The following is a 21,119-nucleotide window of genomic DNA, read 5'->3' on the forward strand; positions in this document are numbered from 1 at the left end:
GAGTAGTTAGGTACTCAGATTCATGTCAAATATGTAGGTTATATGCCAATTCCACTTGTGAAAAAATGTCCCTTAGCTGCTAAAGCTACAAATGAACGTTCAAAGCTTAAAGAAGGAAATTAAAATATAAAACACTCTATTATTCCAAGTAAGATATAAAACACTCTATTAAGAGATATAGCTACCTTTATTTCTGTGCTTTTGTTTTATCTTATTTTCAGCATCGTGAACTCAATGGATGATCTTTGAAGAGCAAAATAATCTTGAATTACTTATTTGAAGTGTGTTAGACCTGAAACTAAAAGTGATGAAATGGGAAAAATATTCACTCTAACATAAACATACTCTATTTTTAGCTCTGTTCTAAATAACAAAGGTTAATATTGATTATAATTAAAAGGATTATAGTGAAATGCTTTGGCAAATAATACTTGTCCTGATGGAGGCAATATTTGATTCAACAAATTGCAATATAATAAATTAAATTATTCTAGAGTTATTTTTGAAATTATTTGCCTGTGCCCACAATATTTGTACTTAAACACAAAATTTGATTAATTCATTGATTATAAGACAACATGTTCTTTGTTTCTGTATAGCATGTAAAATTTTAACCTCAGAATATGAGTTATGGGGCTTAAAGGGTTTCCAGCAGTATTTTAATGTCCCAGCCTTCAATATGTATTTCATCTAAAGTGCTACAAGTAAATTACCTTTTAACACCCCCATGCACTCAATTTAATTTCTAACACTCAAGTGGTGACAGTTAATAATAAATAATAAAATAATAAAATAAAATAGAATAATAAAATAAAATCTCTCAAACTTCACATTAATTTCTTAATCAGGAAAGGAAACCATATAGTTTTATAGATGTAAAGAAAAGCCTGTATTTTGTTTGTTTCTGTGCAATTAATGTACATAGTTCAGCAAAGAATTTATGTGGCTAACATAGAGGAAGTTTTGAAGTATTTATCTGTGAATCACAATTACTTGTTAGGATCTGTAATTCAGTAAATGAATACTCTGTAGAAGGTGTGACTGTTTCCTTTAGGGAAGGACTATTTGGGGAGTCATGGAAGAACTGACATTTCATCTGTTCTTTAAAATGTTAAGAGAGCCGAGAATGATATTTCAGACTGAGCCACAGCGGTTGTGTGGGAAAATGTATGTCCTCAGTAAAAACACGGTCTTCATCTGCGTAGCTGGGTAGCTGGTCTCCAACTGCCTGGAGTGCAGGAACAAACTATGCTTTAGTATTATCTGTACAACTCCAATTAGATGCAAATCCAATAAGGTAAAGCCTACAATAACATAGAGTATACAAATCTGGTAAGATACAGCACCCACCTTGAAGGACTTCCAAGGAGAGAAAAGCAAATAGGCCATTGCACTTGGTAGTTAAAAGCAATTTTGTGATTTTTGAGAGAGTGATTTTGGTAATACGAAGAAGTGGAAACAGATTATGGGTTGTTAAAAAGTGATTATGGAGTGAAGTATAAAAATAGTCATATATCATTCTTTGCAGTTCAGTGACAGGAAAGGGTGAGATTAAGAGGAAAACAGTATTACAGGATGACTTTTAAGGCTGGAGAGACTGAAAAGGATAGTCATTACGGTAGAGACTGAAAAATAGAAGGATGATATAAAAAGATGGGAGTAGGGGAGAACTAGAGTCACTGATGGGACAGGGTTCCAGAAGAGATTTAGGCATTGAAAATAAGAGCATAATAACAGCATTAAATTTCTGTTTCCAAATATCTCAGGGAAACATAATCTTATGTTAATGCACATGCACCGTTTCTTAACAGTTATTTGTAGATTGAGGCATAAAACTAACACAACAGTGAGTTGTTAGGTCATAGAGTTCAAAACGAGCTGTGAAATATTTTCCCAATAAAATACGTCTAATCTTTCAAAACCATATTAAATAAAAAGACACAGAAAAAAAAAGATGGGAAGGCAAATTTGCTTCACTACTTTGTTGAAGGAAACTAGTACATTTCCTATGGCACTGAATCAATTCTTTTCTTGGCAGTAAAACATTATTACAGCAACTATGTGGCATTGTTAGTATATCTGAGTGGATCATGTGTGCAACTTGTCTTTCCTGGTGAAAGAAAAATGTACAGTTTCTAAGTGAATAAGAACTCTAATGTCAGAAAATAATTACAGGGCCTCTCGTTTGTAGCTCTGTTTATTTGTTTATTTGTTTCAGCACCTAATGTGGCTCCTTCAGATGTAGGAGGTGGGGGTGGAAGCAACAGAGAACTGACCATAACATGGGCGGTAAGTGCTAAGAAGTTACATATGTTAATAGGCTGCTTTACCTACACTTAATCTCAAACGCATTTTGCTTCCTGAAATAAATTGAAATAAAAGACAATGCCCCAAACCCAAACAAGAATAAATTACTAAAATGATTTTTTTTTCTTAAATGCATGCCAGATTTTACCTGGCTTACTATGGCTTAGTACAGTTCTTATACCGAAACAGATTATTGATGCTAAAGTATCTGTAAGTTTAAAGATTAAACAAACATTCAACTCTCTCATTCCAGAGATAGTTTGTACTCACTGTGGCCTGGTAACCCAATTGCAATTCATAACATTTGCTCTGGACTTTCAAAACTCTGAAGATTCAGTTAAAAAATCTTTCGTATCATCATCTGTTTTTAAATTGGAGCTTACTTTCTCACTTGAGACTTATTTTCATCACCATGTGTAATCTATCATTAGTCAGTCTTAGAAGTCCCCCCAAATGACTTGTTATTGAGGTGTCCAAAACATTGTATTAAATTTTTATGACCCAAAGGGAGCTTTTTTTCAGAGACTATAATGTCTGGAAAACAATGCATCTTAGCTGAATTTTTGAAGTGAGAGAGATATTGGGGGTGGGGAAGGCTTTGGTAACATAGATTTGTCTGAATTAGATATCTGGCATTTATCTAGGTAACATGTTTTGTATAGCTCTATGTATCTGTTAAATATTTTTAGTATTTAATCACTGCAGAAAGTCAAAGAACACAACTGAGGCTCCAAAGGATTCTGAGAACTACAGGAAAAATGACAGGTTTTATTCTTTACATGAGTTAAATTGATTTATATAATAAATGGATATTTAGCAGAAATTGACTTCACTCTGTGCTCTGTAGTCATATTTTATACTTGGCATTTAAATCACATTTTTAAGTAAGATTTAGAAAAAAATTGCCTTTTCTTCATTCAAATCTCAAATGATTTGTCAGTTTTAGTGTCAGTGTATCACACAAAAGTGAAGATATTGGAAAAATTTTAACATCTTACTCCTTTCTTTAGGCTTGATTTTCTTAAACTGTGTAGGTATCTGCCTCACAATAAGATGAGGAGCTTGTCAAAGAATTCAGAATTGGAAATTCCTATTCCAAAAATTTGAAATCAACTCTCTGAGACTAGGGCCTGAGAATCACTAACTTTTGAAAACTCCGTAGCTAATTCTGATCTACTAAATTGCAAAAATTAAGTATAGAACTATCAATAAGAAAAAATGTTTAAATTATGGTGGGAATGTTAGGCTATTCTATTAATAATGTAAAATCATATTTTGTACATCCTTGTGATCATGCTTCAGGATTTCTATATCGTGCAACCAAGAACAACTTCTTTTCCCTTTGAACTTTGTACATTTACAGGCATTCCTGTTTAACCTATGGATATTCAAGCTACTGTGTTGTATTTAGTTAAGGTTTTTCCTCAAGACACCTTAACTTTGATATTCTGGTGAAAAAATTCAATATACAATGGGCACATTTACTTTATTGGCTAAAAATGACTAAATGATGGATACTCAGTAGAACTTGCTTTGAGTCAGTATTTATAAATAATGGATTGTTAGGGCTGACACAGACTTCTTTATTGAGCAATTGTTACGTAATAATAACTCTGAGGAAATAATGCAAAACAGAGCTCTTACTTCAGCACTGGAGTCACACGGGGCCCATAGCCAGCCTCCTAAAGCTGAGTGCGATGTTATCCCTTCCTCCTTTTGCATTCTTTTTCCTCTGACCAGTTTCTATTGCTTGGTTACAATACAGATATTCCAGAACATTGTTAACTGTCTTACCATAGCCTTTCAACTCTAAAGAAATTCATTTACTTATCCATTGAATAAATACTACTTGAGGCTTTGTTCTAGAGTCTAGGTAAATGAAACTGACAATAACCCTGCCCTCATGAAACTTATGTTATACTAGTGGAGAGAGACAGTAAAGTAGACAATAAGTAAAATATGTAGTGTAGATCATTATTATTGTATTAAAGAGAAAAAAATAAAGTGGGGGGATTCTATATGGATTATTGCAGAAAGAGTCTTGAAATGGCAGATCCTGTGGCCAGGGAAAGCATCAAGTGGCTTTTTAACCTCAAGAAAGTGAGAGAGGGATCTTCTAACAAATGGGAAACATCCTAGAAGGAAGGAACTGAAAGTAAAAAAGCCCAGAGTACTGGCCACTATCTGTCCATGGAATATTCATTTCATGAGGGCAGGATTTTGTCTGTTTTGCTCTCAGTGCCAAGAGGAGTGGTCACGAAGGAAATATTCACCGAGTGCTGATAGAAATAATGAAGTATGCTCAAATAAAGTGCTGCAACCTGGCTTTCTCAAGACCATGTTTCTGAGATAGAACCACAAAAGCAGCCCAAGGTTTTAGCCCCCGTGGGGTGTTCCAGAAATAACGAATTTGGTAAATGAAGTCACCACACGTTGGAGCACATTTGTGCCTTGGCCTTTTCAGGCAGCTCTCGCTTATGAACTAAGAATGTTTTTACAGAAAGCATGCTTCCATGTGTAGCATATTTATTGTTTGCATAGGATTTTCCCCATGTTAACCGTATTGTTTAAACCTATTAAATATTTCAATTTCTATTCAGCCTTTGTCAAGAGAATACCACTACGGCAACAATTTTGGTTACATAGTGGCATTTAAGCCATTTGATGGGGAAGAATGGAAAAAAGTGACAGTTACTAACCCAGATACTGGCCGCTACGTTCATAAAGATGAGACCATGCGCCCTTCCACTGCATTTCAAGTCAAAGTCAAAGCTTTCAACAACAAAGGAGATGGACCATACAGCCTCACAGCCGTCATCCACTCCGCGCAAGACGGTAGGTGAAAGAAAGACCCCACTGTCCTGATGAGGGATTCTGTTTCTCCAGTAGGCATTTTGTTTGCTGTCTTTCGGGCCTACTTATTAAGATCTTTTTAAGATACCACGCATTTAGTAAATAAGTTACTAAATTTTGAGCCAAATTAAAGTGTCAATCTCTTTATTTAAATGACAGGAACATTGCCAAAATCTCTTTCATCCTTTAGATCATGTTTATGGTAGTTAGGAAATCTCCACTAAAATCCTTGACTTAGACCCCTGTTCCTGGACTCTTGATTACAATTTTGCAGTCAGAAATTCTCCAGACTTGATGGGAATCTCAGTATGTCTGTGCATTCATAAAATTCACTACTTTACAAATGCCTTAACATACACTTTTTTTTGATAAAGTTTCTCCTTTTAACTCAAAATTGTGTATTGTATCACTTATGTAACTTCTTTGGTCATTACAGTAGCATGCTAGAATTTCATTAAAGGGAACTTAGGCATAATTCTATGAAAAAGGAGTCAGAAAGCCAGTTGAAATTTTTTTCTTGGAAAGAAAAAAAGATATCTGAAAGGCTATTCAGGGGAAAAAAAATACAGATACTGGCTCTTTGTTTTTCTAGAAACTTTAACTGAACTGAGCATGCTTCTGGAGGACTTTATATATCTCTGCTAAATTATACATATTTTTATATTAACCTTAATTACATTGACTTCTATGATTTCCTATTTAAGCTGCTACACTTTTTTTATTATTTATTTTCCTATTTAAAAAGGTAAGACTTATTATACCTTTGTACTCACGTGCATTATGTAAATAATTAATGGCTAGAAAGGCAAGTAGAGATTTTCATTGCCTTCTGACCTAACACATTTGTGCTTGGACAAGTTTCCCTTTGCACCTGTGTGAGAAACAAAAATGGAAGGGTTTTAAAACTTAAAACTATGTGAAATACTCTTCTGATCTCTTAGAGGAAAAACATTATCTATTAATTTACCCAGTTTACACTAATTTTAGTCCACAATAAACATTTAGCTATCCCTTAGAATTTATGCTCTTCAGTCATAGAGTTATTAGCTTTCATATTTGTTAAAAATTTAATATCTATTCAAATCATCCATGATCTTTACTTTCAATACAAACATGAAAGGCAATCATATATACGTATATATGTTTACACACACACACAAACACGTGCATACTTTTCTAAAGTTAGCTCAATTAAATACATAGAAAGAATAACAAGTAGAAATTTCTAAGTTAATAATCAATTCAGGACTATTTAATCCTGAGTAATTAATCCCACATTTTCTACACTCATTCTGATTCGGCAGAAGTATGATAACTTGACTGAATAGTTTGAACAACTTAAGTACATCTCACAGAGAAAATGAAAGTGTAAAGCATTTTACAAGTTACCTTCTCACCCAATATGATTTTTTTTTTACTGTTTTATTCGATGCTAAAGTGATCAGGCAAAGGCCATGCTTGTCATCTCTTTGGTTATGGCCATCTGTATTTAATTACATTTCTTTCCTAAATGTTTCATGAGTCTCATAAAACGTGCATGTGACAAAACTTCTTTAAGTGTTCATCTTCACTGCTACTGCTAAGAAATCAGTCACAGTGCCACACATTTACCTTGATTTGGAATGACGACAGTGTTCATGTGCAGGACATTTTAGCATAAAAGAGGATTATGGCTTATTAATAAAAGACAATAAAAATTGATCACTCCTGCTTAAGATTTCCTTAGTTGCTTTGTGTAATTTTTGTAAGGGATGTAAATTACTTTTTTTTCACTGAACAGAGCCTTTTGATACATATTTGACTAGATGCCCAGTTGGACAATTAGACTTATAAAGGCTTTCCTGAGCACAAGAAGCAGTGGATGTCACAACTTGTTTCAAAGGATCTTAAAAAAAAAACAAAAGAAAAAAACTTAGTTTAAATATAAAAGAGAAAGAGGGAAGTATTGCTGTATATCTTTAGCTCATATTAAATAGGAAGTGTGAGAAAGTTGAAAATTAATTGTAATGACTAATTTTCTATAATAAATACCAAATTTCCTATCTTTGATAATATAGAGTTGATAAGCTAAACATAATAAATTTTAATTTGCATCCACAGGCTTTCATAAACAGGTTAGTTAAAAGAAATACAAAAATATTAGTATGGTTCTTGCTCACAGATATCAGAGAAATCCTTATGGATTTCCATATTTTGTAAAAGTGTGTGTGTACATGTGTATGTATATGTATCTGTATTAATATTCATGTATATGAATATGTGCGTGTGCATGTATTACTGATGACCACGAAATAAGCATCTTATGTAAGAATGTAATGTTCTCATCAAATTTCAGCTCCCAGTGAAGCCCCAACAGCAGTAGGTGTAAAAGTCTTATCATCTTCTGAGATATCTGTTCATTGGGAGCATGTTGTAGAAAAAATAGTGGAAAGCTATCAGGTGAGTTCAACTTTTACCAAACTAAATACACTTGCTCATAATTATCAGCATACCTTTTCAAATATGTTGCATCTCTCAACATTCTGTGTCCTTCTGATTTATGTGACAACTAACACTATATTCTCTGTATTTAATATGTTGGACATTTATTAACTAACATGCGTAAAGCAGGGGTTCCCAACTGACTTATCTATAAGAGATGTAGAGTCCTGTGTGTAGGTAAACAATTGGCCAAAGTAAAAACTAAGGTAATAACACTCGGGCTTAAGCACAATCTTCTGAAACAAACATTCTCATAAAATGCTAGTGAATCTCAAGTTTTTGGGAAATCATTTTGGTAATTTGGTAATTTAATTTTTTTTACCCTATTTGACTCATTAGTTCCACTTCCAAAAAGCCCTCCAAAGGAAACACTTCTAAATATACTAAGTATGTATCCCATTATGTTATCTATGAAGGCAGAAAATTGGCAACATTCAAAACGTCTTAAAGGAAACTTCCTTCAAAATAAGTCTTAAAAGTGTAGAAGGATTTAGCCAGAAGCATAGGGGAGGACTTGTCTTAGTCAACGGAAATAAGACCTAGGGAATTGAAGCTAGTTCTGCTGGGATCTTTAATATGAAATTTAGACTTGATTTTGTAGGAAAAGTGAAGTCATCTCATATTTTTAAGCACAAAGAGTGAAAATTAAGAGAAACTGACATCGTCCTACCTTTGCAGATGAGAAAATGGATGCAAAAGAGATTCAACAACTGGCCTTAGTTAGCACTAAGTAAAAGCGTCAGGTGTCCTGATTCAAAGTTCAGTGCTTTTTGCCAGATCACAGACTCCCTTTTTTTTATTCAGTGAGTGGACGGTGAGTGGCCTTCTGGAGCCATGGCTGGTGAGCTGCCCTCTCAGTTCTTGTGCTTCATCATCTGTCCATGGAATATTCATTTCATGAGGGCAGGATTTTGTCTATTTTGCTCTCAGTGCCAAGAAGAGTGGTCACTAAAGAAATATTCACCGAGTGCTGATAGAAATAATGAAGTATGCTCAAATAAAGTGCTGCAACCTGGCTTTCTCAAGACCATGTTTCTGAGATAGAACCAGAAAAGCAGCCCAAGGTCTTAAGTTTTAAACTCACAAGCTAACAGGAAGCTTTTTATCTTGGTATCATAGGTTATGATTTGGCTAGACATCAAAGTGTTTTCAGATCATCTTTGCAAGTGATCAGCTGAAGTTGTCACCAAGAGAGTGGCATTATAGGAGTGGACTGTGAAGTTCCAATATTCATAACTTATTAAACTTACATTTGCAGCTGGTAGAAAAGGAATGGAAATGGAAAAGAGAGAGAAATTCACTAGATGTTAGAAAGCCCTGTAATAAATAAGTCTGAGGTATCCTGGGAGAACACATCAATATTTAGAGCTTTCAAGCCATATTTTGGACATAGGATTTCTTCTTTTTTAATATTATTCATTTGTAAGCAATAAAAAAGAGAAAAAAATGATTATTTAATATATAACCCATTCATTAACTCAAAGTGCTAAAGATGTATTATTACTTTGCTAAAAACATGCCACAGAAATAGATATTTTCTTTGTCTGAGAATTATATGTTGACTATTTTATAACTTCTTACATGCAGAGTAAAAAGGAAATATGAGATGTGAAACAATGCACTGGCACCAGTGAATTTAGACAATAATCAGAATATACGCTCTTGATGTGGAATAAGCTAAGTAGAGGATTCTCAATTAAATAGCAAAAAATAATCTTAACAGCTAAGATTTTCTTAAATCAAAAACTGTATGCCATGGAGAAGTTTAGTTTCACAGATTTCTGACGTTTCGCAACTCCATACTAGAAAATTATGAGCTCTGCTGCTGAACAGACATGGGTTTATCTCTCAGCTCTGTCACTTAGAAATTTTGTGGAAAATTTGTTCAAACTTTTTGGGCCCTAGTTTCCTCACTTGTAAAGCTGAGAGTAATCAATGCCTCATATCCTGTTGTGTGGAATAAATGAAATAACCTGTGTTTAACGCTTTTCCCTGTTTTATATCATTGGACATTTGAAGACAGTGATGATGATGATGACGATGACAATGATGATAATGTTAATAATGATAAGAATGATAATATTTGTTGAGCCCTATGATGTTAACATTTAATTAAGCTCATCGTATTGAATCCACACTATCCCAGGGGATAAACACTATTATTTTCTCCATTTTAAAGATGAAGAACTTGAAGTTAAAAACATTTATCTGAGTAATAATTGGTATAAACTGACTTGAACCTAGGTCTTGCCTCTCCAGAGAATGGTTAATTAAAAATGTTGGAAATAAATCATAGAATTATTGTTTCCATTTATTCTTTCTTTAAAAAGCTTTTAAGTCTTTCACACAGAGCCTTGAATATCAAAGAGACAAGCATGAAAGCTTAAAAGAGAAAATCTGTAACATTTATTCTCCTGTAAGAAAATGCCCCTTTATGGGGGAAAATCTTGACTCACTATAATGCCGTTATTGTTACTATTTTTAAATATGAAGGAAGAAGCCGATGGTTTAACAAGATAGACGATCAAGAAAACTAATATCCTACTGCACTTCCCATGAAAATGTACTATGGGTCTAAGTTATAAAGAAACAGAGAAAAAAAGCAGGACATTAATAAAATAAGATAAATAAAAAGTTGGAAAAGCCCAAGTCCTGTGTGATTGACCCCATCTCAAGGTTAATTTCCTGACATTTCAAGTAAGAACTGCAGGCAACTGGGTTTAAAAAAATCCCTTGTGGTTTTAAAGTGTATCTTGTAGAAAGTTAAAGTTTTATTCTTTTCCCCCCCTGACCTAGTTAAAGAGCTCCCCACTTTTATTCTTAATTTCCTGCAGTGTAGGTGAACTAGAAGAATGCAAGAAGTATTTCTTATCAAAGGCTTATTAGAAATTTGGGCTCCTGCCCAGGAATCCACAAAAGACTTAGTTTACTCACCCAGCAGGTAAAGAATTCACTTAATGAAAACAAGCAAAGTATTCTATCGGGAATAATAAATACAAAACCTCTTAGCAGCTGAATTGGAGATTAATACAGATGATTGATTTCACAATTATCTTAAAAGATTAACCATCCTGAGTAGTTTACACAGATGTCTTTAAAAGTTAAATTATTATGGTAAGCATAAGTTCATATTTAGGAAGTGCTGTATTTTCTTATTTTGGAGAAGGCATCTATCTTCATCTGGATCTCCCCAAAGCAAAGTCTGACACACAGGTACAGAAAAACTTAGTGTTTTTGTTGTTATTGTTGTTTGTTTGTTTTAAGTATGATCCCAGGGAGCAGATATGAGGAAAAAGCAGAATGAACAGGAGAGGGTTAGAAAAATGCTTTATCTTGTTGGCAACCACTGTGGGCACTGGTACTCCATCCCTTGTGATCTTTAAGGAGCTTCATAAATGTGGTTGAGAATTACCCCACATAGAATGAAAGGGGAAGCGTTCATCCACTGCTATTCCCCATTGGTTAAGAGTGGCCCCAGGGGCATCACCTCCCCTCCCTGCATTGATCACAGGGCAAGGTTCACACTGCAGCATCAAGGATGACCCAAGACAGGGAGTGAGAAGTTAGCAGCAATAGCAGAGGAAAAATGCTAACTGGTAGTACTTATGGGAAGCTGGTTGAAGCCTACATGGAATTGTTTGGTTCCTGCACCAATGGCTAGAATAAAAAAGAACTTTGAATAGGTTCCAAAAAGTGTGAGAATACAGATTTTCAGTGATATATATTATTACTATTCCTAACCCATAGAATGTACTAATACTTGAATTAGTCTGGGATCTGGATAATATAAAGTTATTATATAATATCTTTTTAGATATTTTTTCACTTAAATAACTGTATTTAGATTTTTTTCCTAAAAACTGTATTAAATCCATAACAAAAGAATATTCAGCTGCCAGAAGATATTTTTTTCAGAAAATTCAGAAGTTGAAGAAGAAAGTTTGGAAATCTGATACGAAAGTTTACTGAAGTAGAAAATAATAAAATGGAGCAAGCCTAATTTTCAAAAGTACTAAGTATCTTTAAATACTTCCATAATTGTAACATTCAGGTTTTATTCTAAGCTTCTTTGGAGAAAATGAGATTAAAGAGCTGCTTTTCAGACAAATTTCTTAAATTTTCCTCGGAAGGGATATAACGATTATCTTTGTACAAAAGTGGTGTTATTGTAGTTCATAAATGTATGGAAATTATGATTATTCTTTGTTATATGAGTTAGCCCTTTTTCTGAGGCTTTTCTTTTCAGCTTCCCAATACTGTTATAAAGAGTAAATTTTCTTGGGACAAAAGTATACACTTAGATCATTCCATCAAATATATTAGTAATTTTATGTGAACTTAAACATTTTGATTTCTTACTTTATTTATAAGATCTATGGAGGAAAAAACATGTTTGCTTGGTTCACTACTACATTCCTAGCATCTAGCACATAGCTGGTACAAAGTAGATACCCAGTAAATATTTTTTCAATGAATGAATGAGTGCCATACATCAAATGCAGTCCTATGTACACAGCATTCGAAATAATGAATACCTGTCCTCAAGGAGTTTATAACCTAACAATAGTGGAGACCAGTAATGAGGTAATTCCATAATTGTTTAATAAGCACTAAGATAAGTTAACACTAGACATGGGGTGTTGTGGAGATTTTAGGAACATGTAAATAGAGTTAAATTTATATAATGTCACAGCGTTAAATAGAAATAAATACACTATATGTTGCTCTAGCATGTGAAAATGAATTTATGGTCTACTGTCCATAAAGCAGGACCTGCTTCATTTATTTATTTTTTTCCACAAGTTCATCCAGCCTGCCTTTTGGTCTCCCTAGTGATTAATCAAAAGGAGTGCATTTGTTCTGCTCCATGACTACAGGTTCAACCCTTCACTCCAAACAATTTTCTCACAGATTAATATTGGTTCTTCACCACAATGGGCAACTCACTGAAGGGATCAAACACAGTGGTCCAAATTATCTATTTGGAAATTATTTCTAAGTGCATGGCCAGTGCCTAGTTCAGATGAAAAATAAATAAATAAATAATGCTACATTTCACATATATCCACTATTTATTTTAGAATTCTTTGAAAGTATTGCAAGTTAAATCTAAATGTATGCTTTAAATTAAGGAGAGACAGATTATTCAACCAAAATAATTTTTTATCAGATGCTTTCATTAGTAGAGGTTTAAAATACTGTAAAAGTGTCTGTAAAAAATCTCATATTCTAAAATAAGAAAGTCAGAGATTATTTGATACACTCAATAACTCTCTCTGTTCCCTAGTTACCAGGGCGTAACTAAGGCACTGCTTTAATTTATTGTGAATTTCGATGGAGACTGTGTAATATAGATCCCTGCCAAAATCAGATGAATAAAATAATTGGCCATTTAAGATATAGGTGCAAAGTGTAAATTAAAGAAAATTTTGTTCTCCCCTTTTGTATCACCAAAATGCCTCATGGAATTTTGGGTAAGATGTCAAAAAATTTTGTCACTTTAAAAGTCCTCATTTTAATACTTAGTGTCTTAGAAATGGTCTAATTAAAAATCTTCTCCTCTTTAAAGGGATAGAAAAGTTGTTATAATGAATGAAGATTTTAAAATGTGCTCTCAGTCAACAAGCATCCACATAAAAATGTCTGAACCTCGAGGACGTCAGTTTTGATTGATATAAAACAGGCTAAATACTACCATTATTGGTTTGTTGAGAAAATAATACACGTGGATGATCCTACTTTAGTACCTGGCATTTCACTAGAATATAAATGTTCATTTTATTTCCCTTCAGTCAAGCAGTGGAAGAGGACTTACATGTCACACAGTTCAAATTTCCACTAAAATATAGGCCGTCTTCCTCCTTCTCAGATGAATGTAGACACTGCCTGGATGTTTCCAGCACCAGGAAACTCATGCCTTCACAAGGAGGGTCCCCATCCTCATAAAGTCTTTTCTCTGCCAACTGAGATCTGCCTTTGGAGCCACTTGTAATATTCCACTTCCTTGGTTCTGAAGCCATCCTTCTGGTCAGAGGACAGAAAAGTCAAAGAGATTCCATCAAAACTATTAGGAAATATATTATTGGCATCAGAAAAAATGAGCCCTAGTAAACAAAATAAAAATATTGCAAAGGAAACCAATAAGCAATTAGTAACTAGCCTTTGTTCTGAAATGTGCTCATTCTTCATATAAACCTCACTTTGTTACTAAGGGAATTTGAGCCATCCAGTTCCATTTTATAATGTTTTTTATGTGTTTACGTAAATAAAAATTTCAGGATTATATAAATATTAGATATTATCTTCTAGTATGTTGGTTAATTGTGAAATTAAAATACCATTGTTTTATAGACAGGGCATCTAAAATATAAAATTGCAGTATACTTATAAGCAATCCTCTCCTTTTTATTTATAACTGAGATGTAATTATAGATTTTTAACCAATAAAACAGCCTTTTTGGAAGAATGAATATTATAATTCATAGCTTTTACTTAAACTTTAAGAGACAAGGAAGGCTGTCATTGATATGCTGGTTGGTAAAAGTAATCATTTCTAATCACAACATGAATGAAATTTTTTAAAACTTATTTTAAAGATAATTTCTACAACTAATCAAGTTATTAGGTATAATATTTCTTTGCTATCTGGCTTCTATATAAGTTCAAAGGAAAAAATTTTATATACATACTTCTGAAATAAGCTGGCAGAAAGTAATTAAGCTAGCATGTTTTAGGCCACATGACTATTTTTATCAATGGCCCTTAACAAATTTGCAATCATGTAAACAGAAATAAAGCTGGAAATAAATGATATAAATTATTGTGGCAAATACTTCCAAACAGAAACCAGTTTTATAGTTTGAGAGCAAATCTTATGCACATTTTTTTGGCTTTTTCTCTTTTTTCGTCTGTGTGTGACTATTTCAGGCAATGAGGTGAGCCTTTAATTTGCTTTTGACACTTCTAATCAGATCTGCATTGTGTGCCTTGCCATTTTCTAAGACTGATAGAAATGTAAGTAACATTAAGTAACATTTGAGAATATGATGCTCAGCCAACATCAAGTGTCAGAACAACTTGAAAAGAATTATTTGCAACTGAACTGTCTGAATCATGAAAAAATATTACTCAACTTGTATGTTTGCAGATTCGGTACTGGGCTGTCCATGATAAAGAAGCAGCTGCACACAGAGTGCAAGTCACTAGCCAAGAATACTCTGCCAGGCTGGAGAACCTTCTGCCTGACACCCAGTACTTTATGGAAGTCAGGGCCTGCAATAGCGCAGGGTGTGGACCTCCCAGTGATATGATTGAGACCTTCACCAAGAAAGCACGTGAGTCTCAATATTTGCATTTTATACTTGTCAAAAACTCCCAATTGATTCAGTGATGATGCAGGTATATTTGAGAGAAAATTACTACCTAGCAGTCTGAGCACTTTTGGTTTTCAATTTTAACCTTTAAAATCACACAAGATTTAAAAAAACAAAAACAAAAACAAACAAAAACATTGATAGTTATTGTAGATGATGAAAAAATGTGGAGAATACCTTCACACATTTAATGTTCCATTACAGAACCTCCCTTTGTAAAGACTGCCCACAAAATTTTGTATCATTAGACAATTAATTTGTTATTGTTTTAAACTTGGTTTTATAGGAATGCGTCAACAACATGAGAAAATGAAAATTCTATAATTTTTCTATGCTTTGATTTATAAACCTTCGTCACTGCACAATGCAAATGCAAGTTAAATGTTGTAGCATTATGTTCACTCTCTTAGTACTGTATGTTCTCATTGTTAATATAACAAGACCACCTGCCCTGCTCACATTTTTTGGTCATACCCATCTCCCTGGCTTCACTATGATAGCTCTTTTTTGAACCCAAGTTGAACAGATGGAAGAGGAGAACTTATATTCAGAATTTAGGGAAACTTCACAAGAATTTGAAGACATGATTACCATTAGAGTATGAAAATTTATGAACTTCACTTGGGGAAAAAGAAAGTTCTAATGAAATAATAGAACATGGTGGTAAGATACAGGCTTTGGTATCAGACAGGGGTTTCAAATCTGTCTCTAGCACTTACTCAATGTGTGACAGTAGACATATTACATCAAATCTTTAAACCTCAGCTTTCTAATTTGTAAAAAGAGCATTCATTCCTTTGTTCTTTTTTCAATTTATTCATTCATCAAAAATATGCTATGTGCCCAGAACAGGTCTAGGTGTTGACAATACAGAAATGATGAAGCAAGACCCAGATCCTCTTCTCACAGGGTTTAACAAACTAATGGAAAGAGAGGAAGAGAGAGAGAGGGAGAGAAATATGACAAATAAATAAGTATAACATCAGATGACGGAGCAATAAAGTGAATAAACAGATAATATGGGAGGAGGAGACCAAGATGGCAGAGTAGAGGACCTGAGCTCACCTCCCCACCATGAACACATTAAAAATACATCTAGACATGGAGCAATTCTCACTGAAAACAAACTGGAGATTGGCAGAAATACTCTTCTACAACCAAGGCTGTAAAGTAAGATCCACATGGAGTCAAATAGGAAGGGAGAAGAAGTAATCAGGTTGGGACTCATGCCCCTAGTACGGGACATAAAAGAGGAGGGGGATATCACAGACTCAGAGATCTCCTGGGGGGTAAGGGGTTTGAGCCACATATCAGACACCCCAACCCTGGGGTCCAACACCAGGAAGATGAGTCCCCATAGCAGATTAAACCACCAGTGGGACTTACAAGAGAGCTGTAGAAAACAAGACTCCACTCATGAAGAGTGTGCACACACAGTTGCTTACTCCTGGGAACAAGATAGAGGAATCAGATTGAAAATCCTCTGATGGCTTTCCTTGGACTTTCCCAGCATGTGTCCCAACCTGCACGAGTTGCCTTATTCAGAAAAGTTCCCAGATAGGACAAAGGCTACATTGCCAAGGAGAGTGTGCAGTTGTGGGGGAAAGAACTGGAAAAGAACCAGCACTGCATTTGAATGGGGCAAGGGCAGCCATTACTTGTGCTCACAGAGGCTCCAAATTGGGAGCTGTGTCAAGCTCTGACTGGCTTGCAGGACTGTCTTATCACATGCTCTGGCCTGCACTGGGCCCCACTCTGGCCCCCTTGCTCTAGCACTGCTCCCCTCTGAGGCAATGATTCTGTTGCTGTGGGGAGGGAGAGGACACATTTAGAGGGAATGGAACCAGCTTAGACCTGACCCTCAGGGCTTCTGCTCCAGCACCTTGGGACTCAAAACTGCCCCCAGTAGGGTGGTGATAGCCACTGAGCATAGGAGAAGCTCCAATACACACCTGGCTCTGGAACTAGTCCTTCTGTCTCCAGCCCCACATTCCAGCAGAGTGATAGTTACCAGCACACCATAAGAGATGTGACCCATGCTCACTTCAGATCCTGCTCCCCCACCGAAGCCGCTGGACACACAGAGATTGATAGGGGCACTACAACACAAGAACACCCCTTCAAGAACTGAATAGTTAAATGTTTCACCTAATTTCAAAGAGACTGAGAAAGTTAAATATGAAGACAGAGAAATTAGTTTCAAACAAAAGAAAAAGAAAAGAACCTCCATAAAAAACAACTAATGAAGCAGAGATAAAGAGTTTAAAGCATTAGTAATAAGAATGCTAACTGAACTTGGGAAAAGAATAGATGAAGACAGTGAAAATCTTAACTAGGAATTAGAAAATATAAAAAAGAACAAGTCACAACTGAAGAATGCAATAACTGAAATGAAAAACACTAGATGGAATTAGCAGCTGACTACATGATACAGAAGAACACATAAGCAATCTGGAAGATAGAATAATGGAAGTAATCCAATCAGAACAGCAAAAGAAAAACAGATTAAAAAAAATTGAGAACAGTTTAAGTGACCTCTGTGACAATATCAAGCATAGTAACATTTTTTTTTTTATTTATTTTTGGCTGTGTTGGGTCTTCGTTTCTGTGTGAGGGCTTTCTCTAGTTGTGGCAAGCGGGGGCCACTCTTCATCGCGGTGCATGAGCCTCTCACTGTCGCAGCCTCTCTTGTTGTGGAGCACAAGCTCCAGACGCACAGGCTCAGTAGTTGTGGCTCATGGGCCTAGTTGCTCCACGGCATGTGGGATCTTCCCAGACCAGGGCTCGAACCTGTGTCCCCTGCATTGGCAGGCAGATTCTCAACCACTGCACCACCAGGGACGCCCCCATACTAACATTTTTATTATGGGGGTCCCAGAAGAAGAAGAGAGAAGGGGGTCAAAAGTGTATTTGATGAAATTATGGCTGAAAACTTCCCAAACCTGAAGAAGGAAACAGATATCCAGATACAGGAAGCACAGAGGATCCCAAATAAGATGAACCCAAAGAGACCCAAGTCATATCATAAAGAAATGTCAAAAGTTAAAGATAAGGAAAGAATTCTAAAGGCAGCAAGAGAAAAACAAAGAATCACTTACAAGGGAACCCCCATAAGGCTATTAGCTGATATTTCTACAGAAGCTTTGCAGGCCAGAAGGGAGTGGCATAATATATTTAAAGTGCTGAAAGGGAAAAACCTACAAACTAGGATACTCTACTCAGCTAGGTTATCATTCAGAATTGAAGGAGAGATAGGAGAAGCAAAAACTAAAAGAGTTTATCAGTACAAAGCCAACCTTACAAAAAATTTTAGAGAGTCTTCTCTAAATGGAAAAGAAAAGGATACAACAAGTAGTAAGAGTTGATATGAAAGAAAAAACCCTACTAGTAAGAGCAAATATATAGTAAAGGCTGTGGATCACCACTTAAATAAGCAACTATGAAGATTAAAAAACGAAAATTGTAAAATCAACTATAACCACAATAGACTGTTAAAGGATAAACATGAAGAAGCAAAATATGACATCAAAACAGAAAATGTGTGGAAGGGAGTTTAAAAAGTAGATCATTTAGAGTGTGTTTGAATTTAAATGATTATCAGTTTAAAACTAGTAGTTATAGTTGTAGGTCAACATATATGGACTCCATGGTAACTACAAGTCAAAACCCACAATTATAGATACACAAAAACTAGAGAGAAAGGAACACAAGCACACCAGTAAAGAAAATCATCAAACCACAAGGGAAGAAACTAAAAAACAACTACAAAACGACCAGAAAACAAGTAACAGAATGGCAATAAGTACATATCTGTCAATAATCACTTCAAATGTCAATACACTAAATGCTCCAATTAAAAGACATAGAGTGGTTGATTAAATAGGGAAAAAGTCCCATCTATCTGTTACTTACAAGAGACTCACTTCAGAGCTAAAGACACACAGAGACTGAAAGTGAGGAGATGGAAAGAGATTCATGCAAATGGAAACCAAAAGAATGCTGAGGTAGCAATACTCATAACAGATACAGTCTATAACAAAAGATAGAGAAGTGCATAATATAATAAAATGGTAAAGGAAGTGATACAAGAAGAGGGTATAACATTTGTTATCATGTATGCACCTAAACATATAAATCCAATATTAACAGACAAAAAGGGAGAAATTGACACTAATACAATAACGGTAGGGAACTTTAACATCCCACTTACATCAATGGGTAGATTATCCAGACAGATTATCAATAAAGAAACAGTGGCCTTCATCATCAAAAAATCTACAAACAATAAATGCTTGAGAGGGTGTGGAGAAAAGGGAACCTTCTTGCACTGTTGGTGGGAATGTAAATTGATACAGCCACTATGGAGAACAGTATGGAGGTTCCTTAAAAAACTAAAAATAGAACTACCATATGACCCAGAAATCCCACTACTGGGCATATACCTTGAGAAAACCATAATTCAAAAAAACACATGCACCCCAATGTTCATTGCAGCACTATTTACAATAGCCAGAAAATGGAAGCAACCTAAGTGTCCATCAACAGATGAATGGATAAAGAAGATGTGGCACATATATACAATGGAATATTACTCAGCCATAAAAAGAAACGAAATTGAGTTATTTGTAGTGAGGTGGATGGACCTAGAGTCTGTCATACAGAGTGAAGTAAGTCAGAAAGAGAAAAACAAATACCGTATGCTAACACATATATATGGAATCTAAAAAAAAAAAAAAAAAAAAAAAAGATGATTCTGAAGAACCTAGGGGCAGGACAGGAATAAAGACGCAGACATAGAGAATGGACTTGAGGACACAGGGAGGGGCAAGGGTAAGCTGGGACGAAGTGTGAGAGTGGCATTGACATATATACACTACCAAATATAAAATAGATAGCTAATGAGAAGCAGCTGCATAGCACAGGGAGATCAGCTCTGTGCTTTTTGACCAACTAGAGGGGTGGAGTAGGGATGGTGGGAGGGAGATGCAAGAAGGAGGGGCTATGGGGATATATGTGTATATATATAGCTAATTCACTTTGTTATACAGCAGAAACTAATACAACATTGTAAAGCAATTATACTCCAATAACGATGTTAAAAAAAAATTAAAAAAAAAAAAGAAACAGTGGCCTTGAATGACACATTAGACCAGTTGGACTTAATAGATATCTATAGAACATTCCATCCAAAAACAGCAGAGTACACATTTCTTTCAAGTTCAAATGGCATGCTTCCCAGGATAGATCACATGCTAGGCCACAAAACAAATCTCAAAAAACTTAAGAGGATAAAAATTATATCAATCATCTTTTATAGTGAAAATGGTATGAAACTAGAAATCAATTACAGGAAGAAAAATGGGAAAAACATAAACCTAGGGAAAGTAAAACACATACTACTAAAAAACCAATGGGTCAATGAAGGAAATCAAAGAGAAAATCAGAAAATATCTAGAGACAAATGAAAATAAAAGCACAGCTTTCCAAAATCTATGGGACACAGCAAAAGTAGTTCTAAGAGGGAAGTTTATAGCCATACAGGCCTACCTGAAGAAAGAAGAAATATCTGAATAAACAACCTAAACTACCATCTAAAGGAATTAGAAAAAGAAGAGGAAACAGAGCCTAAAATCAACAGAAAGAAGGAAATAATAAAGATAAGAGAGGAAATAAATAAAATTCAGAACAAAACAAATCAATAGAGAAGATTTAATGCAATTCGTATCAAAATATCCGTGATACTTTCACACAACTAGGAGAAATAATTCTAAAATTTTATGGAACCACAAATACCCTGAATGGCCAAAATAATTTTGAGAATGAAGAACCAGAGCTGGAGGTATCATGCTTGCTGACTTCAGACTATACTACAAAGCTACAGTAATCAAAACAGTATGGTAGTGGCACAATGCAGACACATAGGTCAATAGAACAGAATAGAGAGCCCAGAAATAAACTCATGTTCTTATAGTCAATTAATATATGATAAAGGAAACAAGAGTATACAAAGGGGAAAAGACAGTCTCTTCAATAAGTGGTACTGGGAAAACTGGATAAATACATGCAAAAGAATGAAATTAGAAGATTTTCTTAACACCATATGCA

General features: G+C 34.8%; 1 protein-coding gene across 4 annotated transcripts in view; it reads left to right on the forward strand.

Annotated features, from left to right (window-relative positions):
• CNTN1 (contactin 1) overlaps positions 1-21,119 on the forward strand; it is a 358,325-nt gene that overhangs the window by 298,181 nt on the left and 39,025 nt on the right. For all 4 annotated transcript variants that reach the window (XM_036867147.1, XM_036867145.1, XM_036867146.1 and 1 more), the window contains 4 exons: positions 2,219-2,289; positions 4,908-5,142; positions 7,496-7,599; positions 14,789-14,975. In XM_036867147.1, the coding sequence (XP_036723042.1) occupies positions 2,219-2,289; positions 4,908-5,142; positions 7,496-7,599; positions 14,789-14,975 (597 nt within the window). The remainder of the gene's footprint in view (positions 1-2,218; positions 2,290-4,907; positions 5,143-7,495; positions 7,600-14,788; positions 14,976-21,119) is intronic.

Source organism: Balaenoptera musculus, chromosome 10, assembly GCF_009873245.2.
Source record: "Balaenoptera musculus isolate JJ_BM4_2016_0621 chromosome 10, mBalMus1.pri.v3, whole genome shotgun sequence".
NCBI classification, from domain to species: domain Eukaryota; kingdom Metazoa; phylum Chordata; class Mammalia; order Artiodactyla; family Balaenopteridae; genus Balaenoptera; species Balaenoptera musculus.